We start from the raw sequence: 23,202 nt of genomic DNA, 5'->3' as shown, positions 1-23,202 counted from the left end.
AAAGATAAGGCGTTGATTGAGACATTTTGTGTTTGTATCGATCAAAAAATGACTGTTGATGGTTATATCACTCACTATTTTATATAGTAGTGAGAGGAAGATATGGAAATTCCCAATATTTTGGAAATCGATAGTCCTTATAAGTAGGCCTAAAATCTCATCCCAGTCCCAAGATGGACTCATTGGCCTTGGTCCCAGCCATCCACCTCGAAGTTGGTACAGAAATGACCGGGTTTTTATAGAACTCTTGGAGTTGTTTTAATCAGATTTATAATTACTTCTTTTAGGTTTTCCGTAAGAGAGTGAAATTGTATTGATATTAGTGATTTTTTTTTAGATTTGTTTTATTCATATATCTGTTAAGTTTTCTGAATTTTGTCTGATATAGCCGCTCAACGAATTAGAGAAGGTCAACTTTATCTTAGAAATGTAGTTTCAAATAGGGATTTTACTGCGCGGGTAAGGGTAATACCAAACCTCAATTTTCGAATCTGTATTTAATTATGATAATGCAGTAACAATATATTGTTAGTTTGAATTTGTTTACTATTGATAAACAATTTGAATACTCATTTGAATGTGCATTTTTCAAAATTGTATTTTATTTCTCCATGTAAAGACTATCTTGTTGAATTGAAAACTTTTCATTAAAAAAACTCAATACCATTAAAATGGTAACTAATAATTGTATATTAAACTCTGTTAAGAACACACTCAAGTGTTTATCACGCTTGAAGCTCCAAATATCCACAAGGATTTGTCGATTATTGTGAGGAATGAATTTACATTATCTAAATTCATTTGTTAGACATTCGTTTGTTATCTGAAATGAATCATCAAATGAATTAATTTACAAGTTACCGCTTTCTATATCTATATCTAATATTATTGCATGCATCCAAACAAGTCTTCACTGTGGTCTGATCTAGTTTGATTCTTGATGTACATTGTGTAATAAAGAATCGGAAAATTAAGAAAATAACGGAAAGATTTTTGCGATTTCTTAACTACCACACAAGTGATTAATATATTTCACACGGACAATATAAAGCACTTATAAGATTTACATGTACACTGTACATACTTCTATGAATATCAATATAAATGTCTAATTTGGCAAATTTAGTATGCTATCCGAAAGCAAGGAAGGGTTGATAAAAGAAAATACTAAAGATAATTCTGAACAATTTGAACACGTACTTGGATATTTAATTCTAAATCGTACTTTGTTAATACACTTAATTTGTATTACGACGAGTAACCAAAACAAGGGAAATTAAATCTTATAATCAGTAGTAGATCCACAGGGCGGAGTCGAATTCCCCTTTTTTTGGAGAATTTGGTTAATGGTTAATTCCGTACAAAATTTGGCCAAAAATGACCAAATAGCCTGGAACCCTCCATTTTTTCGGGAAACCATCTAGGACCCCCTTTTTCAAAATTTCTGGAGCCGGTCCCGCCATTGATAGTACTATTGAATAAACAAAATATAACAATATTTAGAAAAATCTACTTATTTTTTTTCCTATTTAACGTTTTCATTTATATGAATAACTTAATTCAAATTTTGAACGCACCGCACATGAATATTTTGACGGCTAGCTTCCATGCGGGTTGGTATTGACGACTAGATTCACTTTAATTTCAAAGCAGAGACATAAACAATGTGTCTGCACTTCAAAGGTAGTGATGAAAAGAGGCCAAGTGGCATATTCATCACTTTGAACTATCAATAAGGGGGTATCCAGTGGAATAAAATATTTATATGTAGCCAAACAAACTCTTTGAGCATATAGAGTCCCTGCTTATAAAATTACTGCTTGAAATTTTCCTAAATATCATGTTAAAAATGGTTTGTTTTAAGTTTGATTGAATAAGAAGTCACCCATTCTCAAATTTGTTATCATTATCATTGTGATTGAATGGTGATTTGAACAAAAATTAGTCATTTGGTTCTTGCACGCACTTTATATAATTTTATCCAATGCTTTTTAGTCAGTCCATACATTGCATTGTAAAGATCATCCTTGACTTTTTTTCTTGTACATGCATTATAAGTGATTATTTAAATCCTATAACGTTTACACTATATCGCATACCATATATTTCATCCCTCTACCTATATCACATACCATATATCACAACCCCTAGACCTATATCACATACCCTATATCACACCCCTAGACCTACATATGTATATGGAATACCCTATATCACATCCCCTAGACACACACACACACACACACACACACACACACACATATATATGTATGTATGTATATCGAATATCACCTATATCGCATACCTTCATACCTTATATCACACCCCTAAACCTGTATCGCATAATCTATATTACACCCCTAAACCTATATCACACTTGACCTGAACATCGCGTACCGTATATTACACACATAGACCTATATCGCATATCCTATATCACACACCTACAAATGTATACCTATATGGCATACCGTATACCACACCTCTAGATCTATATCGCATACCCTATAGTACATTCCATACCTACATATATATCTCATAAAGTATACCACATCCCTACAACTATATCGCATACCCTATATCACACCCCACGACCTATATCGCATTCCCTTTATCATTCTCAGACCTATATCGCACACCCTATATTACACCCTTACACTTGTATCGCTGTGTGTTTGTTGTTTGTTGGGGTTTAACGTCCGAGCAGCAATATTTCAGCTATATTCAGACAATGAACATGAAATGGATGATAAAATGAACATGAAATGAAAAAAAAAAGAATGGATGGGTCACAAGGATAATAGGGTCGACAAATTTAGATTGCCACTGGAAAAAGGGGGGATGGGTAAGGTCGGGCAATTTAGCCTCCGGTGGCGGAGCGCAAAGGTTCCTACTCCTATCGAATACCACAGCAGGGTTCTTTAACGTGCGAGGAAAGTGTCATCTTTCCCAACACGGTGCACCACTATGGTTTGCGGTCAGGTTTTCCGTATTATAGCCTGACAACCCCAGCATGTAACACGCCAGGGGTACCCCATTCCACCACCTGGGGCACACATCCCAGTTGCTCTGTGGGCAGAGCGCCTAGCCCCCGGCTAGGTTTCTGAGCACTATTTAGTCGCCTTTTACGACAAGCTTAGCACTGCTGCAGTCCTATTCTTTTGACACCCGGACCTGCACGGGGCCACCTGTATCGCAAACCAACATCACATCCCTAGACCTTTATCACACACTGTATGTCACACCCATAGAACTATATCGCATACCCTATATCACACCCATAGACCTATATCGCATATTATTAACTGATGACTTAAAATACAATGTAAATTGCCCCTTTAATACAACAGGAGGTTTTAGCCTATTGTATTGGCTTCGCCTCGGGCCAATACAAGTGATCTCAACCCAATACGACTGTACTTGGACATAATACAGGATTAATATGAAAATAACCATTTAATAACCCTATAGTGTATATCACACCCTATACAGAACACACATGAAGTATAATTAAAACATATGATATAATGAACATCATATGCCAAAATCTGTATTATATGCCTAATCTACAATGTATATCACCCCGTGGACTGGTGGCCCTATGGTTGATATAGGAGTCTCGTGTTGTCCTTGAACTGTGGTTACTGACATATGCAGTATAGTAATAATTAAAGATTTCATACTTGAAATTATGATATTTGTAATACATTATCTAGTTTGCTTTCTACTTTACAATGTGACATTATTTGTTTATAAATAAATCAACATATAAGGATGGATCCAAAGATTTTGAAATGGGGAACGAAACATCATAATAAATCATCAGGTAACTAGAAAACATACATGGAAGAAGCCCTAAAGCAATATCATTGGCAAACTCTCCATTTTCTGTTTTTAGAAGATTTTTCTCTGGTACATGTATTGAGAAGATTTTAATTTATTGTTTTAAACTCATCACTTCAAACCACTTGTATGATCTTCCTGGTTATGAGGGGATTTTGTCCTTTTGCGCCAATTGGATAAAAAAATCGGAGTTAAATTGCGCCCAAAACACAGGGGTGTTTTCCGTGTACTCCCTTTCCGCCAGAAACTGACTATATTTTGCGCCAAATAAAAATAAGATTTGTTTTCATTTCAATTTTATTATTTTAAAAAAAGATTCAGTCTTGGCCTTTCTAGGGAGTACAAGAATTACGGCGGTGAAATCAGTAAATGGCTCCGTGATACGTACATTTCTTCGGTTGAGCCTTTCTTGTACCTGAAGAAGTCAGTGATAGGTTTGCAGAGGATTTTATTCCATACATGCCAAATAACAATGTAGTTGAAACGTTTTCCGACTATGTCTTAACAACATGTATTGACGACAGTGCTACGTTACCGCCTACAACATGGACAGAAGTTCCATCAGCTGCTCGTCGTACAAACAACGGTCTTAATCGTTCATGCCCATTACAACGAGCAATTCTACAATTCAAATCCATCAATATTTGTATTCATAGACATTCTTCCCAAAATACAAGCAACAACATATGTGAAGCTGAGAAGTACGAGAAAAGATGTTGTGAAGGAAGCTTTCCTCGTTGAGAAATACAATCTGTTGATGTTTTAAGAATTGAAAATGATATTAAAAGTGATTGTGATTATAATCAGAATGATTAGTGCCTACGGAACAGTGTATATACTTTTACCTTTTACCTGCTGTATTAAAATAACTTTTTTTAAATGAACATTAACTCCGCCAGGAAAACATGCCGTTCCCACGCCCGGAAAAAGGAGGAGGATCTATGTTTACATTATTTAACTGAAATAGGTCTTATATTTTTATAATTATATTTATAACATACAATAACCATACCACATATGTAATGTAGCACTGAAACAATATCAAATATAAATTTACCTGTATTCTAGTGCAAAAGGATCATTAATTTATTGGCGCAATTTAACTGAAAATCGAAAAGTCAACTGGCGCAAAAGGACTACGCCCGTTTTAACAATGACCACCTGTCAGTCAGGTTAAAAGGTACCTGTTATAGAAACAAAGATGAGCTCATGAAGTACACTGTACATTTGTGTACAGTTTTATTTCAGATAATTAGAATTTAAATTATTTTAGAGAAAGAAATATTTATTCTTTAATTAATACAGCTGATAGAGATGATTTTAAAAATAAAACTTTAGAACAATGAAATAAAGTAGATATTTATTATATTAACACTTTTTTATTGAGAACCACAAATTATGAATAATGACAGAAATATTGTTTGCAAAATTTCAATCGACCAGTATTGACCACTGTGGGAATATTGACCGGGTGGCTTAAAAACCAACAAAAACCTGGGACAGTTATAACCGCCCAACCTTTATTATTGCCTGATTCTGCACGAAATTATATTTACATATATAACAATATTTCCCAACATGAATAAATATATATGTCAACATCTCTTAATAAGAACTATACAAACATAAAGCCTGCATGATGTTTTAACACTTACTTTTTTGCAAAACATTAGAGTTACTTCTATTGTAATCTTATACACATTTGTGAAACAAACATGCAGAAAAAAACGAAAGAAATGTACATACATTATTGAAGATAGGAGGGTAAAAAACACCCAGCTTAAGCGATTTACCATAAAAAGTGGTACTCATGGGATATGGCCTCACTGGTAATCTTTTTGTTTTGGAGATAAAAAAACAGATTTATACTCAAAATATATTTGTGATAAGTACATCATATTTCCTATATTTACCACATCTCTACAAATGTATATATCCTTGACTTTCCAATTTAATTGGAATCTTAAATTGAAAAAATCTATGAGGTACAAAATTGTTTTTAGTTTAAAGACCTTTAAAATGCATAGTAGTTTTTACAACTAGTGTTTGCATCCTTGTTTGAATTGAAAAATTCCTAGAAAAATGTAATCATTCATTGTAAAAATGTGTAGTTTCGACAAGTTCAACCCTGGGCCTAATCAAGACAACAATGACAAGGACAAGTTTTAGCAAATTCTGTTCGAAAATTAAAAATATTCAGTTGATTTATTTGTTCATTTAATCTATTACAAAAAAATCCCTGTTAAAGTGAGTATAAACAAGGAGAAGTTTTTTTGCTAATTTCTCCTGTTAGATTAGGCCCTCGTTCAACCTCCTCCAGTCCGCGGGATTCATTTCTTCTTCATGCATCTCTCAACCTGAAATTCCAAAGTGTGGATCAATTCTTACTTTAAAAAAATAATCTAATATTGATATTCGTTGATTCTTAGTGGAATTCATATTCTTGAAGAAAATAATAAAATGCTAATTTATACCCAATCTACCATAAAACCATGCAAAAGCATTACAAATGGGTCCACATGACAAGTCAATGGAGTTTATATGTTAAGATGCATATGAGCATAACAAATCCAGAGTTTTTTTTTTTGCTTTTGTGCTCTTAGTATAGATGCTACAGCGCCATCTTTAGAATGACAAGTTTTCCCGTACTTTTTTCTGCTTATTTTGTTGAAATATGACATATTTTGATCCCATAATTGTGTAATGAAAATTTGTAATGTATTTTCACTTGACAAGTATTGTTCTATACAACCAGTACGAACTATTCTTCAATATTCAACCCAGAAAAATTCCATCTGATGATCCTGTTTCCGTAGCAACTGATTAAAAAATGGCCTTAATTGGCCTATTTTAAATATCCTTCAAACTTTTATCCATTAAAAGCTTAAAAACTTCCAAGGGACCGCGTTTTTTTTATTTTTGGGATGACACTTTTAGAAAATAGATTCTATCATACCATTCAAACAAAAAATGAACTGGGCCTTTTATATCTGTTACTATAGTAACCATTTAAAAATCCCCATTTTAGATATATTTCAGTGATTTTATACTTTTAACCTTAGGAAAACACATTATTGTGAGGCAATAATTATTCCGATCTTTTCGTTCATGAACAACTACTATCTTATTCTAATATAGTTGCATTGTGACAATTGCTGATGGTGTTTATTTCTCTTTAAGTACCAAATCATTGAAAAAAATCTGAAAAATCTACTTTCCTCTTCTCTAAACTAGTCTCAAATTTGCCCTAATTATGGTATATCTTGAAGAACATGCATCTATTTTGGTGCTGACTATATTGTTAATAAATATAATTAAACATTTTGTACCAATGTAAAAATATTGCTGAAAATAAAACCGAATGCAATATTAAATATTGTCATTTTCTAGTTATTTCTTGAAAGCTTACCTTCTTACGAGTAAAATGATACCAAATTTATCATAATTGGACAATTGATAACAATTTTAGAGGCATTCTCATACTAGGCTATCTCCTCGTCATTAGTGGAGAACTTTCCTTATACCTAAGTGCAGATATGCATTTCACTGTTTTGCTATAGTCATCTTTTAAATGAAAATTTCCACTTAAAACATACAAAATCACAACCCATATGTACTTATAAACCCTAAATTTGGGGTTTGTAAGCTTTTAACAAATTCGAAGCTCATCACATGAAAAATCACAGAAATCTGAATGAACTGAAAACCAAATACTAAAAAGTCCACTCCAGGTCTAAGGTTATTAAACCTTTGCTGATTGTGCACTTAAAAGTTGCCCGGTTAACTATTTTACTAAACTGTGGAGTGCTGGCTAAATGCAAACTATGAAGGAGTTATTTCCCCTTGCGTAACTCTCCACTTTTGTAACCATGAAAACACAACTTCTGGACATAGGGATGATGAAGAACACAGGAATATATATATCTAGCCATAGTAGTTGGCTACAGATGTAAACAAGTGTATTTACGTATTCATGACTTAAAACATGCCAAAGTTTGCCAATTTCATCGAGATAAACTTGGACTGTACTGAAAATGCCATTTGTCAAAATGCAAACACCCACTTCATAATCATGGAGAGTCTATAGTCCAAGTCACCTCAGATTGTTTGCGGTTTTTTGCGTTTACTTTTGTAATTACTCGACGGTTCCTTTCAAAAACTTGCCATTTTATTCATGTCGTTCTGTACTACAATTCCCTTACAATTATTTTTCGTTCTTACCTCCGTAATCGAATTATGTCCATTTTATTTTTTTAAACGGCGATTTCACAGTATATCCGCCATCTTGTTATGCGTATCCTTGGAGAATTTCAAAACATTTTTGACAGTCACTGGTAACCTGCCAATTGAGTACTACACACGCTACGACCGACTTCGGATACCAGTTGTGACGTTTCACTCGGAATTTCGGATGTTTTCTTCAAACATACAAGGTAAATATAGAGAAATAGCAGACGACAATATTCTGAACATAAACAAAGCTAAAAAAAAAAGTTAACCATGCCAAATTATAGACTTAAAAACGTTGTAAAGAGAATTGAGGTGTAAAAAAATGGTTCAAAGACTTCCCTTTTCTCTCTGTACATATACCATAAATTTTGTGGCTTCTTCATGTGTTTCAAAAACCCAAATTTTTGACAAGTACAGTTCAGTACATCCACAAGTCATAGTATTCATACTTATAAGCATGCAAGTGAACACAAATAATATAAAAAAAAATGCCCAAAGATGACAAAGAGTCAATCATGTGTCATGGAAAATTGTGTACAAGGTCAACACTCAAGTTAAAGAAGATATTCAATTCTCTTGTTTGTCTTCACAAGCCCAACTGGACAAAAAGCCCTACTTTTTTTATATTTAAAAATTATTTTCTAATATTAAAAAAATAATTTATAATATTAAAAAAAACAATTTCTAAGATATCTCGGCATGGCTGGATAGGAGCATTATTCAGTATGACAAGAAAATGAAAAAGGCTGAATTACTTGATTTGGTGAATCAAAACAAGCCTCCTAAAAAGTATGTAATTGATGACCTTGCATCAGCTCACGGCCATGAAATTTTACGACTACCTCCTTACCATTGTGAGCTTAATCCCATTGAAATGGTCTGGTCTGACTTGAAAGGCTATGTTGCTGGAAGAAATTCTTCCTACAAGAAATCTGATGTTATTCAGCTTTTCAAGGAGGCCAGGGCTAATTTCAATGCGGAGTGCTGGGCTAAATTTGAGACTCATGTGGTGAGGGAGTATGAGGAAAAGCTCTGGCTGATTGATGGTCTCAGAGATGAGGACGTATCACCTCTTGTGATAAACGTGACGAACGATGATGACAGTGATGACAGTCAGAGGACTATTCCATATGTTTTTCCAGATGGGGAGGGTGGTGATGACGAATATGACGGTGACCTTGATGAAAGCATCTCTGATATCTTTGATCCGGTTGATGAGGTTTTGTGCATTATCTGTGGCAACACTGAACCACCGAAGTCCATTCGGAAGGACAAGCACATTGACTGGTTTCAGTGTGATATGTGTGATCGGTGGGTGCATAACAGGTGTTGCACAAAACCTGCCCTTGCAAAGAATGCATGTCTTCGGTGTCTTTCCATCCTTAAGCATCGAGACCTCAATGCACCACTGAATTTGCCACCACAAGAAATGGAACAGTAGTATCTTTCTGGTAATGCAGTCAATTAGTGTCATGACACATTAATTTTTAGTATTCAAATACTAATTACTTGTGATTTTAAATACTATACTATTTATTATCTAAATTAACTATTTCAACTATTGTAAGTAATTTTCAAATGCCTTATAAAAGGTCTGATTTTAATTAGTTCTCAAAGAATGCATTTTTTCATATTAAATTGTTTTAAATAAATTTCATATGAGATAAGTTGACTGCAATATCAGGATTTTATAGTTAAGCATGATAACTTCTTCTTTCTTAGTATTTCTTGAGTGAACTTCTTAACTCACCTTTGTTTAATCTTCAGTTGCTGTGACTTGGTAATGGATTTCTTGATAGTTTGTCTTTGGATGTTATATGCATTCATATCTGTGATAAATCTTTCTGTGATATAGACTGTTAACTGTGATATGATGACTGTTATATATTTATGAATTTTGTGTATTTATTATATTCCTCCCGTATTCAGTAATTTTATTAAGCAATTTTTATATCTGTGTTTTAATGCTATTGTTCAACTGTAATTGTTTTGTTGATGGTTGTTATTTTATAGAAGGCTCAGAAATTATCATACTAATTATAATATATATTATAGCATTTTTTGTCATGTATTTACTTTCATCTCTTTGAGGTCTAATAAATGCTTTAAGACCAGTTTAAATCTCTGACAAGAAATTATTTCCAATTCAATCTACTAGGAAAAAAAACGAAAAAAAACAAAACAGAAAAGAAAGACCTTAATGCTGGCTGAACATGTTCTGTACTGTAATAATGAAAGTTTAAGGTCAAAGCTACTAGAATAGAAAAAAGTTGTACTTAAACATTCACACAACAATTGCGACATTTCTTTTAAATCAGCAATGCATCTTTCCCTGATCTACGACACAAACTGATATGTTCTTCAACTCACCATATTTCTAGCAGTTTTCACCTTTTAATTCCAAGTTCTACTAAATTAGACTTAGCCAATGTAGAAAAAATCAATGCAGCACAAGCACTAATTTTTTTAGTGCTACCTAAGAGCTAAGGTAGCAACCACTTGATTTCTAAAGGGCAATGGGGCGCAGGATCAAATTTTCTATCCTACATTTTTTATTATGTCAAAATTGTTAGCCTTTCTTTTAACATAAACAAAAAATATGATTGTAGCACCACCCCCCCCCCCCCCTCTTTAAGGAAATCGTCAGACGGAAGTTCCCTAACCTTGTTGCCACATATATACTATTTGAATGGGCATATCTTAAATATTTATTTAAAACTTCAGAGAGTAAAAACTATCCTTTGTAGTAAATAAATTTGCCCAAATTTCATCACATAATTGACAATATGATGTTCCTAACTCGAAAAATCCTAGCATGTTTACGTAAATGCAGTCTAGTAATAAATGCTTCTGATAAACTATACATTTACTACGAGACGTACACTGTTCTTGTCCTGATCAACATTCTATTATTTTCGTTTATTCGGATCTTCTCGATAAAACTCTTTGTTTATATCGACACACAATCATTAACATGAATATGGCGGGGAAATATGGTACACAGACGCTCTTCAATTGTGAGGTAGTAGGGAATGTCTCAAAAAAAAAAATACAAACAAGATGGCGGATATACAGTGAAATCGCCGTTTAAAAAAATAAAATGGACATAATTCGATTATGGAGGTAAGAACGAAAAATAATTGTAAGGGAATTGTAGTACAGAACGACATGAATAAAATGGCAAGTTTTTGAAAGGAACCGTTGAGTAATTACAAAAATAAACGCAAAAAACAGCAAACAATCTGAGGTGACTTGGACTATAAACAAAAAGCTGACAGAGGGATATCATAAGCCAAGGCAGCAGAAATTTATTTGTACTGGAAATGTACAGTTTTAGTTTGCAATGGTAAGATCATAATGAATGAAGCAACATTTAATGGACAACCATTTGATTTGAGAGGTTGAGGGAAAAAGGGGGGAATTTTATATTTTTTTTTTGGCAGAAGAATAAGTTTTCTCCATTTTTAGGGACATGTTTTTCATAAAAGATCAGCTACAAGGCCATTTAAAAAAAAGATGTCTCCCCCTACCCAACTTACCCGTATGAAATTCGCCCCACCAAAAATATATTACAAGTGTAGACGAAATTAGGTTTGGAATTGCCCACTCCTGCTGCAGAAAAACTAGTACATGGGTAATCAAACTCAAATAGAAAAAAATATAAATGATACTCGTCTCAATGCTAAAAAAGGTCTTAAACTCTTAAAAACTGATGTGACCATTAGGTGTCAAGGTCCTTATCACATTTGTAGATGCTAACAGTGCTGATGAAAATTGTATTCAAGGTAAAATCACTGACATGCCCTTCAATCAATGTACTTTTTGTAAGTGACTTTTCATCTATCCCTGACTTTTTTGGATGTGCAAAATAAATGTGTTTTTACAGAACCAAAGTGGCAGGTCGTCTATTGCCTTAAATAATTATATCAGAAAGATTCTTTTGGTTATTTTCAAGGCAACCCTTTTCATAATTTTATGATACATTTCATGGAATCAATATTCTTGTTGAAAAAAAAAAGAAGATTTTTGCTTACTTTCTTAAAGTAATATTCTCTGGGAAACACACACAATTTTAAATGTGACCCAAAATACATGTATTTAAAATACCTCTCTCTTTTACAAGTTGGTGTTATACAGTGATTAGGTGTTTGTCTGTCAGTCCATTCTAATATTTGAGGGTGTCCATCTTTTATACACAACTCCTGAACTACTGAATCAATTTCATGAAACTTTGTTACATAATGTAGATGTGCACCTCTCAGATTTTGATTTGAATGATATATGGGGTTTCCCATAGCAAAACATTGACTTTGCCATTATTCAGCATCTCTTATCTGAAACTCCTCCTAGTCTGCTGTATAGGTTTTTGAATTTCTGAATAAAATTTCATGAAATTTTCACAGAATCTTTGTTACATAACTTAGATATGTATACCTAGATACATTATCAAGTGGGTGGGCTAGGGGTTTCCATCCTTTAGCTGTGACACCTTGACAACTTTCACATTATGTAAATGTTTACCTCTCTATTTTAGATTTAGATCTAAATGACTTTTACATTTTAAGATAACATGTAAGGGTTGGGATATCATATATAGTAAGATTTGCTCACTGACTTCTAGTTTTAAAAATCTTTTAAGCCCCTTGCAATGTCAGTAAAACATGCAGTTGTTGATATACAGACTTAAACAAAAACAACTACATAATAACTTTCTCTGTAATATTTTTTTTTTTTCTAAACGCTTGCAGATATTTTTTTTTCAAATACATGTACATCTTATTGAATATCCAATATGTGGACATAAGGTTCTTCAATTTCACATATGATAAACTATGTAATAATGAATTTATTCACTGAATATGAAGTTGTTTCTTGGGTGTGGATAACATTTCCTTGCCAAAAATTTGACCAGAAGGTGACCAAAAAGTACTAAATTTTGACAATACCTGAATATTGGTAGATTTCAAACAATTTTTCTGTCCTTTCAATGCAATAATTATCAGAAGTCTTTATGTTTTCTATTTTGTAATGGACTGAAGTCTCAAAATTCAAAATAAAATCATTCAACACTTTATGATTAATTTTCAGTTGTATTTTAGGCCAATTTGACCCTTTATTGCTCCTTTTCCTTTTACAAAAACGAAGGCCATAGTAAGCAAATATGCATGAGAAAAATATTGCAATCTGATTTAATCATAGACATTTAATTTGACTCTAACTCTAAACATTGAATCAGGGGTTATCTTTGCATACTCCAGCTTGTTTGTTATCAGTATGCTTCACCAGGAATCACATTATTTACACCTAAATTTAATGTCTCGCACACTTTCAATTCATAATTTATTGAATACACAAGAAAACATAGGATTTGTACATTTTATAGAAATACAGCTGTTCAACATAAGTCAAACAATCATGAAACAGTTGCTGTACAATACTAAAGTGCATAATGACCAAAGTCCTTTTTTTTTATCAGGATGAACCAGCGAATGTCAACAGCAGTGGGTTTGCCTGTCTATAGCCAGGACGTCAAAAGGAGTTTGTTTCTTCTAGTGGTCTTGAAAGGCACATTTGGAAAGGATCACACCAGTATGTTAGATTGTCAGGAACAGATGTAGTAAAACAAATGTGGGTTGACAAATGCAACACAATTGGTAATAAATACAAGACAGCAATTGGGCAATCTTGTGTCTCATGTTTCACAGAAGATGCTGTTCATGAAGTATGGGCTTTAAAGAAAACGTGTCGAACAATGCAGTTTTCTCCCAAAATGAAAACTTTCTTGAAAACCATTTATGATGAAGGTGAAAGAACAGGGAAGCACCCATACTATAATGAGATTTGTGAGAGGTTAAGGAAGCAAAGAGGGGATAATAGTTCAAAAAAGTTTTCCCCACATGAATGGCTATCTGTTAGCCAAATTAAAAGCTTGTTTGCAAGTTTTACATCTAGTTAGGCAACATTCAAGGCAGGACATCCCCCATGCTGCAGATTTTGTAGCAGAAGAAATTGATACTGTAAATGACATCGAACTAAAGAATGTATTGTCTGAAATAGAGAGTTTAGAAATATGGGAGAACTTGTTTGACTTAACTGATAAGATTTTGTCAACAGATCTTGACCAATTTCATGTACCGGTAGATAAATGAGTTGTCACAATCACAAAAGCATAATTGACTTGACTGGTGTTGTTAAAATTTATACATTTTTGCATTACATAGGACCCCACACCAAGGATGCTGTGTCCTATAGTTTTCACCTTGTCTGTCTGTCATTGCATTGGTCTATTGTTCTTGGATTTTTATTTTGTAGACAAAAATATTTAAAAGAACAAAACATGGTATAAATATGGATTTTTACACATACATGTATGTTAAGGATGTACACTGTACATGTCAATTTATAATTTAGAGAAAAAAAGGTTTCTTTTTATCAAAATGTAACGGGCTTCATTTCTCCTCTTTTATTTGTGTATTTGTTTATGAGTTAATTTTAACTTGAATCCAACTACTTGTTACAATGAAGTAATAGATCTGTTATGGAAATTGTTACCCCGTGATAACTTGATACCTGGCTGACCAAAAACGCCAACTTTGGTGTACATGGGCAACTCCTATTGTCTGTTATAATTTTAGTGTAAACATTATTTTATTATAGAAAGAATATGTTAAGATAATAATGAACACATTGGGGATTGGAAAACAAGTGACACAGCACTTTTATAAATTCCTTTCCTGTGTTTTAATTTTGGTCTCGCCTGCGACTAAAGATGTGGAAGGCGAGACTTGGGTTTGCTTTTCTGGCGACGGTGGTGACAGGGACAGTGTCACGAACTTAACATTAAGTTTTCTGACAAGTTCATTTAAAAATGAACCCTTTATGCTAAATCAATGATACTTAGTGATTTGTTTGATTTGTACTTTGTGTTATGAAGAAATGATAGGTTTTTTAGCGTTGTCTGAAAAAAGCAAAATTTCATCATTTTCATGTCTTGTGTTAGATATATAAGAACAAGAGTGCCCTCTTTTTTATTCTTAAATTAATTTGTACTATACCTTAACTTTGCAGTACCATGTAGTTTAATCTGCTGTCAACAATGGATGAGATTTTATCACCTTTTAAAGATGTGTTGTATTTTCAGCATTTTTCCCCAAAAACGATATATGATTATCTCCCTTTTGCTAGACTACTCCTTAAACTTTATTCTTCATTTTAGTTATGTGTTATATCTATTTTACAATCAAACTTACTGATAATAAAAGATTTATGCACTTGATTAGCATCCTGCTCTCTTTTTTTCAATTTCAATATTGTCAAAAAACCTGAAAAATCTGATTTACAGTTCTGAAAAACTGGTTCCCTGTCAAATAAACTCAATTGCTCCTTGCGGAGTAAGATTCCAGCTGAAATATTTTTGGTGAATTCTTATATAACTAAGGTTTCAATAATCACAAAGTTTCATTCTGATTTGAAGACCCCTCCATGTAGCACATAATGCATGGTTCTATGGTAGATTGGATATTAAGTGAAAAGTGTCAAGAAGTTAGAGGACATAAGTGTACACAGCCAGAAATATCAAAAGCAATAGTACAAAAGAAGATCCAAAAATACATTAATAAACAGGCAGAATAAATGTGCTTTGCATAAAAAATGGTTATTCTTTAAAATGATTAAGTTTTTGATCGGTTTATTAAGCTTACAATTTGGTTACATGAATATTTTGATAATGCGAGTTCTCCCTTAACTCGGCACCTCAGCACTTTGATTATTAATGGAAACCTGGTTGCTGATATACTCTGTAGTTCCTGAGTGTCGCTTTGTTTTTAATATATTGTTAAGGTGTTAAGTCTGTTTTCAGATATCTGTGGTTCTTTTAATGATCTCCTTTACTATCTGTCAACTTCAAACAAAACAAAAAAAACACTGTTTAATTCCGGTAAGCTACTTCTGATTAGTTGATTACTGATTGATTATTTCTATATACATAATTTTTTTAACTTCACTGAAACAGAGTAATTACAAAAATGAGATATTTCTGTTAACAGATATCCTTCATTGTAAAATAATGGCTCGCGGTAGTAGATCAATATTGTACATTCGAATGTGGTTGATAAATACTTTATTCTCTCCTCCTTAACCGGACCATTTTCAAATCAACCTTCAGATATAATATGTTTAAGGTAATCGTCTCTTTGAAAAGCAATTTATACTTTGTTTACAATATATTTGGCTACCTGCAAAAATAAATAAAACACACCTTTTTTATTTAGTATTTGATATCTAAACTAGACTATCCTATTTTCCATTTCACAATGTATAGCTGACATTGCAAACATTTTGCCAGTTTATAACTGACGTTTCAAACTTGAAAACTTATGTGTTGACATGTTTGCAAATCCACGCACTTACGATGAACAAAAACGTCTAACTTTCTGGTTTATGACATGAACAATTTAAATTTTGAACGTACAGAAAACACTTTACTAATAAACTTATGGAGGCATTTAAATACATTTTAATATGAACTGTATTCATGAGAACATTAATTTTCACGTCAAGCAGTAAATATTCTAGATGATAACGTATCTTAAACCAATAAAGGTTTTACGTTCAAAACATTTATATTCATTGTGGAAAGGATTGATAAAAATAAGCAAAAAGTAGATGACTTTCACTTTTATATCAGTGAGAACAAATTTCGAAAATAGACTGCTAAACTGGAATCTTTGTCACCAACATTGCAGGTAATAGTAGCACTTTCTCGGCTTCATTTCCATTTTTTTAAAACAAATTTAATATTAATTACATTAGATTTTATTAGTAGTTCAATGAAGTTGAAAGTACATATTAAAGTAAAGGGCTTGAAGTAATGTTTTTCTACCAACGTAGACGCGTATATGCATCTTGAAAAATATCACCTCTGAGGGGTCACTGAATAGAATTTCTATTTTTAGATGTCAAGAATCTAAGGTTATTCTTACATTAATTCGCAATGCACTATACTTACACTATACCCGATTTAGAATTGGGTACAGATTTATCTTCTGAATCAATTAATTTTATAATACTATCTAATTTCACATTACTGTTCTTAAGAATTCAATTCTTGTTCATATCGTTCACTTGTTTGACTTCAGATTATAAATGTGGTATAAGAATGAGATATCAATCCAATTCAAACCTCGATCTTAACCCTTGTCTTTCCATGACATATTTTAGCGTTTAGGTGAGTGGTCACTGTCAATAATACTCCTCATATCTATAGTTTCACTTGTATAATTTATAGCCTTTTTCCGACGCAGTCGGTATAGATTCGCTTTTTACCCTTTGACCTTAAAGACGATCTTCCACGGAAACGCAAGTCACTTAATCGAAATTCTACTTCCCGATTGGCCAAAAACTGATAATTTAGTGGCGTTCGAAAAAACTGTATCGGAAATTTATACTGAGTGCATGTGTTATTTCCTGAATAAATGAAGAAAATTATAAGTAAAAAGAACAAATTCTACTGCGTCGGCCATCTTTTTTTTAAAGTTTCATGGTTGAAATGGCTTATTCGTGACTACTGCTTTTTAAATATCATGTTTATTGCTCATTATTTCAAGTATCTTTTATTTTGATTTGTTTTATTTCGTAATAACGTCCTTCTTGGAACTATCCTGAGAACAGAATAGTTTTATATATATATATATGAATATTTTGCTGGTCTGGATTTTATATAGTTGATCTGTTAGTTGATGGATGTACATAATCTAGATTTGGAATGCAAACAAAAATTGGTTATTTAATGTATAACTTTCTATTACCTCAAGATAATTAGTTAGTTTCATAAATATTTTTGAGTAATGCCGTGGGTTTTTGCAACGCCACGAGGCAATGAACGCTAGCCTTCGTAGTTGCTCTCGTATGAATAGAATGATACGTATTCTTCATTTAGAGAATGTCATTCCTTTTTTAAAGATATTATCATCGAAAACTTTCAAATAATTTAAAATTAGAGATATATAGCGATGTTAATGTATACCATGCTCAATCAAGTTAGTACTAACAAACACGTCTACACACTATTCACCTGTATAATACTTTTATACAAACACTACCCAGAAGAGCCATCAGCAAAAAAAAAAAAAAAACACAAGCCCTGTTAAAAAGCAGAAAAATTAGTTGCCTAGCAAGATATTTTACAAGTTTCTTTATATAGATACTTAATTGTTGAAACCGTTTTGCGCCAAGACATATATACTTACCTGAATTGTATTTAAAAACATCAGTGCATGGAAGTTTGATAAGGCTACATACTGCACAATTACCTTTTCATATATTTTTTTGTTTACTTTTTTAACAATCTAATTTAAAAAGTTCTTGCCCAGCACCTGTACAGTAATATTATCTTTCTATTCTGTCTAGCTGTAAGAAGATTTGTGTGCCCAGTATATAATTACGCCGGCCCAGCTGTCTGTTAAGTATTGAACTTTTTTGTCAGCATTTTTGTTGTAAAATAAAATCGTTGTGGCATTAAGTTTAGCCCCGTGCAGGTCCGGGTGTTAAACGAATAGGCCTGCAGCAGCGCTAAGCTTGTCGTACAAGGCGACTAAATAGTGCTCAAAACCCTAGCTGGGGACTAGGCGCTCAGCTGTGCCCCAGGTGGTGGAATGGGGTACCCCTGGCGTGTTACATGCTGGGGTTGTCAGGCTATAATACGGAAAACCTGACCGCAAACCATAGTGGTGCAACGTGTTGGGAAAGATGCCACGTTCCTCGCACGTTAAAGAACCATACTGTGGTATTCTCCCGGAGTAGGAACCATAGGGCTCCGCCACAGGAGGCTAAATTGCCCGACCCTACCCAACTCTCCCTATTTCCAGTGGCAATCAAAATTTGTCGACCCCATTGTCATTGTGTCCCATCCCTTTTTCATTTCATCATCATTTCATGTTCATTTTATCATCAATTTCATGTTCATCGTCTGAATATAGCTGAAATATTGCTGCTCGGACGTTAAACCCCAACAAACAAACAAACAAACAAGCATTAAGTTTAGATTCCTATTCAAAAACCATTGACTCAAAAACAAATCCAAGGTAAAACGTGTCTATTTTATGAAAGCTTCTTTGGGTCATTTTTATGCAAGAAAAAAATTTAACAAGTCGTGGCCACGATGATAAGTCTTGACCACGAGTTGTTTAGTCGTGGCCACGAGTTATAAAAGTTGTGGCTACGATTTACAAAGTCGTGGCTTCGAGTTGTTAAGTCATGGCCACGAGTTACAAAGTCGTGGCTACGAGTTGTTAAGTCGTAGCCACGAGTTGCTAAGTCGTGGTCAGGAGTTACAAAGTCGGGGCCAGGAGTTATTAATTAACCAATCAACCTTAAACTCCTAATCAGTTGAGGAGAGGAAGGTTGTGTATACAGTATATTATTATTTACTTAATAATGACTGTCCTGGAGACAGTTTGATTTGTTTCTATAATGAAAAGGCGTGATAGATTAGTTCGTAAATATTTCATAGAAGGACTAACTTGTTCTGAAATAAGTGCGAAATTAGCTCTGATTAATAGCATAGTTGTAAACGAAAGCACAGTGAAAAGAACAACAAAGAATCTTAACCCTTTTCGTCGAAAATACAAATCAAATATTCTAAATGTTTCCTTGAGTGTATTTGAGGCAATTGATCGTTCAGGTGGTCTACATGGATAAAAATGGTTGCATAGAAAATGTTTAAAAGAGGGATGTACTGTAACTCAAGAAGATGTCCGATTGATGCTGCATATTTCCGCTATATAGATGACGTATTATCTGAAAAATTCGAAAGATCTTTTGGAGACAATCAGTTCAAGACTATTATCTGAATATAATAGCATTAAAACCTATGATTTTTCAACATTGTATACTTCTTTTCCCCATACTCAGTTAAAATCCCACTTAAAAACATTATACATCGTTGTTTTTTCCAAAAAAGATGGTACACCTGGATACAAATATATAGTTCTTGGTAGAGATTCCTCATACTTTGTAAGAAATAATTCCAAATATACAGAGGAAGATGTTTACAGAATGCTGGAATTTTTAATCGACAACATATTTGTCCAGTTTAGTGGACGATTTTTTTCAACAAACAGTCGGCATTCCAAAGGGAACAAATTGTGCTCCTTTACTTGCTGACCTATTCCTTCACTCTTATGAGGCTGACTTTATAGCTGATTTGATCCGAAAGAAAGAATGTCATTTGGCTAGATCCTTTAATCTCAGTTTCCGCTATATAGATGACGTATTATCTTTAAACAGTCCTGATTTCGAGGATTTGATACATCGCATCTACCCCAGAGAACTGGAGATAAAGGATACTACAGACTCCGTGAGGTCAGCCTCATATCTTGACCTACACTTAGAAATCGATGGTAAAGGAAAACTATTGACCAAACTTTACGACAAACGTGATGACTTTTCATTCAAAATTGTCGACTTTCCTTCCATCTGTGGCAACATCCCTTCAGCACCTGCGTATTGATTATTCATATCATAACTCATACGTTATGCCAGAGCTTGCCGAAACTACACAGTCTTTTTGTATCGCGCTAGAACTGTAACAAATAGGCTTCTGGAACAGGGTTATGTTGCTACAAGTTTGAAGTAATCACTACAGAAGTTTTATGGTCGTCATCATGAACTCGTGGATCGTTATGGTGTATCCAACTGCACCATGAAAACTGATTTATTCAACGGGTCATAGTTTTCCTTTCTTCGTATGTCTACATCGACCTTGACTTTTTATGAGCAACTCGACGGGTGTTTCTAGAAAAGCAGAGGACGCTTACCCTACCGGTGCACCTGGTCCATGCTCCCAGTTTTTAGTGGAGTCCGAGTTGCTCATTTGCTTTTGTTACTTTGTATGATTTTAGTTACTTTATCTTCTTTGTTGTGTATGTCTGTTTTCCATGTCTGGTCTTGCATACTTTGATTACCGCTAAAACCATGGTTCCCTTGATTACTCTTTGACATTCGTGGAAAAAAATTCGGAGAAGGAATCGACTACGTAGACGAAAGTACTTCAGTGAAGTATCTGACTTTGTATGGCATATTGACGGTTACGATGAACTTAAGCGGTTTGGTATCTGTATACATGGATGTATAGATGTTTTTTTCTCCCGTTATGTTGTGTGGTTACGGGCTTGGAATACTCACAATGACCAATGTGTAATTGCTCGTTATTATGTAGACGTTATTATATCAAACTGAGACGAGAAATTACAAACATTCTTTAATTCATTATTTGTATCTGATTTCCCAGAATCCTGTCGAAGATATATAAATGTATGTGAAACAAAATTTGGAGATGGGTTCATCTGTTGGATAATCAGGAAAATGACACATACATGTAAATAGTTGATAAATGATATTATGGAAGTTTAATAAAAGATGAGTCTTCATTTGTAAATACTATTCAAAAATTACGATTTTATCTTGTGTCTAAGTTTTACTTAGGATACATATTCCTTATGGAAACCGCGTCCTTGGCTGATTTGCCTGTTCCTTAATCAGTTTGAGGGCTTGAACTGTTCTGTTAATTTTTTCTGGTAAAATTTCTTGACTTCCAACCCCCAATACAGGAAATCGTACACGTATGACAGAATAGAACTATGTAGTGTTCGTGTTATTAAACAAGGCACTATTTATACCAGTTTTTGCCTAAGATCACAGAAAACATTTTCAAAATATTTAAATGGACAATTGTACTTAGAATAATACAATCTCAAGACTTTTACCAGAAGGTTTGTTTTTGCGAAAAGGATAATTTTCATTTCTGTTTACTACACTGATTTTAATTTGCTGAACTGAAATAACTAGGCAATTTTGAATCAAATGACGGTGGTTGCTAGGGACAAAAACCTACTATCTTGTCATCATAAATTGTGAACTATGTTTAGGGGGGAGACAGTCTGCATCTTCTCACCCTTCCGGTGCACCTTGTCCATGCTCCCAGTTTTTAGTGGAGTCCGAGTTGCTCATTTACTTTTGTCACTTTGTATGTATGATTTTAGTTACTTTATGTTCTTTGTTGTGTATGTCTGTTTTCCATGTCTGGTCTTTGTCCCTGGATTACATTCTTTTGATTACCGCTATAACCTTGGTTCCTGTGATTACTCTTAAACCTTCTTGCATGATTCTTAGGTGGAACAATATTTAATTGAAAAAAAAGACAGAATATGGCTTGTTGCGGATATATGAAAGAATATGGAAAAAGTTTCAAGGTTCATTGTATTTCAGATGTCCGATATGTGTAAAAAACGTAGAGAACGTTGGGGAAAAATCAAAGTGCTGAGGCACTGAGTCAAGGAGGACCTCAATGTAATCAAAAATATTCATGTAACCAAATTGTAAGCTAAATAAACCGATCAAAACTTAGTCCTTTTAAAGAATAACCATTTGTTTTAACGCAGTGTATATTTATACAGTCCGTTTATCAATATATATTTTTGGATCTTCTTTTGTTCTTTTGTATTATTGCTTTTGGTATTCCTGGCTGTACACGCACGTTTATGTCCTCAAATTTCATAACACTTGAATCACCATTTTTTTTTACAAAATATGAATTCCACTGAGAATCACTGACTATCAATATTCAATGAATTTTCAAAGTAAGAATGGATCCACACCTTGAAAGTTCGGTTCGGAGATGCATGTAGTAGAAATGAACCCTGCAGAGTGGAGAAAGTTGAACAAAGACCTAATCACAAGGGAGAAACGAGCAAAAAACTTTTCCTTGTTTGTGCTTACTTTGACGTAGAATTTTTTTGTAATAAATTTAAACTAAAATTTGTTCTTGTCATTGCTGTCTAGATTAGGATATGGGTTTAACTCGTCGAATCTGTGCACGTATTTACAATAAATGATTACCTTTCTCTAGGAATTTTTCAGTCCAAACAAGGATAAAAACTCTTGTAAAAATTACTAAATTTAAAGATCATTAAACTAAAAACAACTTTGTAGCTCATAGATTTTAGCAATTTAAGATTCCAATTAAGTTGGAAAGTCAATGGTATAGAGATGTGGTGAATACAGGGAATATAATGCACTTTGAGTATAAATCCATCTTTTTTTTTTCTCTCCAAAACAAAAAAGTTACTAGTG

At 33.4% G+C, this 23,202-nt stretch overlaps 2 protein-coding genes and 1 long non-coding RNA gene across 4 annotated transcripts in view; 2 read left to right on the top strand and 1 right to left on the bottom strand.

The window, feature by feature from the left end:
• Window positions 1–5,346: 5,346 nt before the first annotated feature.
• Window positions 5,347–8,292, bottom strand: LOC148617412 (uncharacterized). Its single transcript, XR_015922483.1, has 2 exons — window positions 8,065–8,292; window positions 5,347–6,200 (listed from the first exon to the last, which is right to left on the bottom strand). It is a non-coding gene; the product is annotated as an uncharacterized LOC148617412 (long non-coding RNA).
• A 181-nt stretch (window positions 8,293–8,473) lies between these two features.
• On the top strand, window positions 8,474–13,972 carry LOC148617411 (uncharacterized). Of its 2 annotated transcripts, none has more exons than XM_088585007.1 (2): window positions 8,474–11,196; window positions 13,550–13,972. In XM_088585007.1, exon 1 carries the CDS (start codon window positions 8,810–8,812, stop codon window positions 9,512–9,514), a length of 705 nt encoding a protein of 234 aa, XP_088441133.1. In that variant the 5' UTR covers window positions 8,474–8,809; the 3' UTR covers window positions 9,515–11,196; window positions 13,550–13,972. The 2 variants fall into 2 exon arrangements, 1 of the variants encoding a protein (XP_088441133.1); XR_015922482.1 differs by lacking the exon at window positions 8,474–11,196 and adding an exon at window positions 11,203–11,419.
• Window positions 13,973–16,613: 2,641 nt separating this feature from the next.
• LOC148617409 (beta-1,4-mannosylglycolipid beta-1,3-N-acetylglucosaminyltransferase brn-like) overlaps window positions 16,614–23,202 on the top strand; it is a 49,550-nt gene continuing 42,961 nt past the window's right edge. The window contains exon 1 of the mRNA XM_088585003.1: window positions 16,614–16,817. The gene's annotated coding sequence lies outside the window, so the exon portion shown is untranslated. The remainder of the gene's footprint in view (window positions 16,818–23,202) is intronic.

This window comes from Perna viridis, chromosome 5 (genome assembly GCF_037379345.1).
Source record: "Perna viridis isolate PV_CMFRI_1.1 ecotype Kerala chromosome 5, ASM3737934v1, whole genome shotgun sequence".
NCBI classification, from domain to species: domain Eukaryota; kingdom Metazoa; phylum Mollusca; class Bivalvia; order Mytilida; family Mytilidae; genus Perna; species Perna viridis.
This window is presented reverse-complemented; position numbering and strand designations above follow the sequence as displayed.

What these genes read in the sequence shown, in the direction of transcription:
- LOC148617411 (XM_088585007.1), top strand. Translation starts at nt 8,810, where the DNA reads ATGAAAAAGGCTGAATTACTTGATTTGGTGAATCAAAACAAGCCTCCT.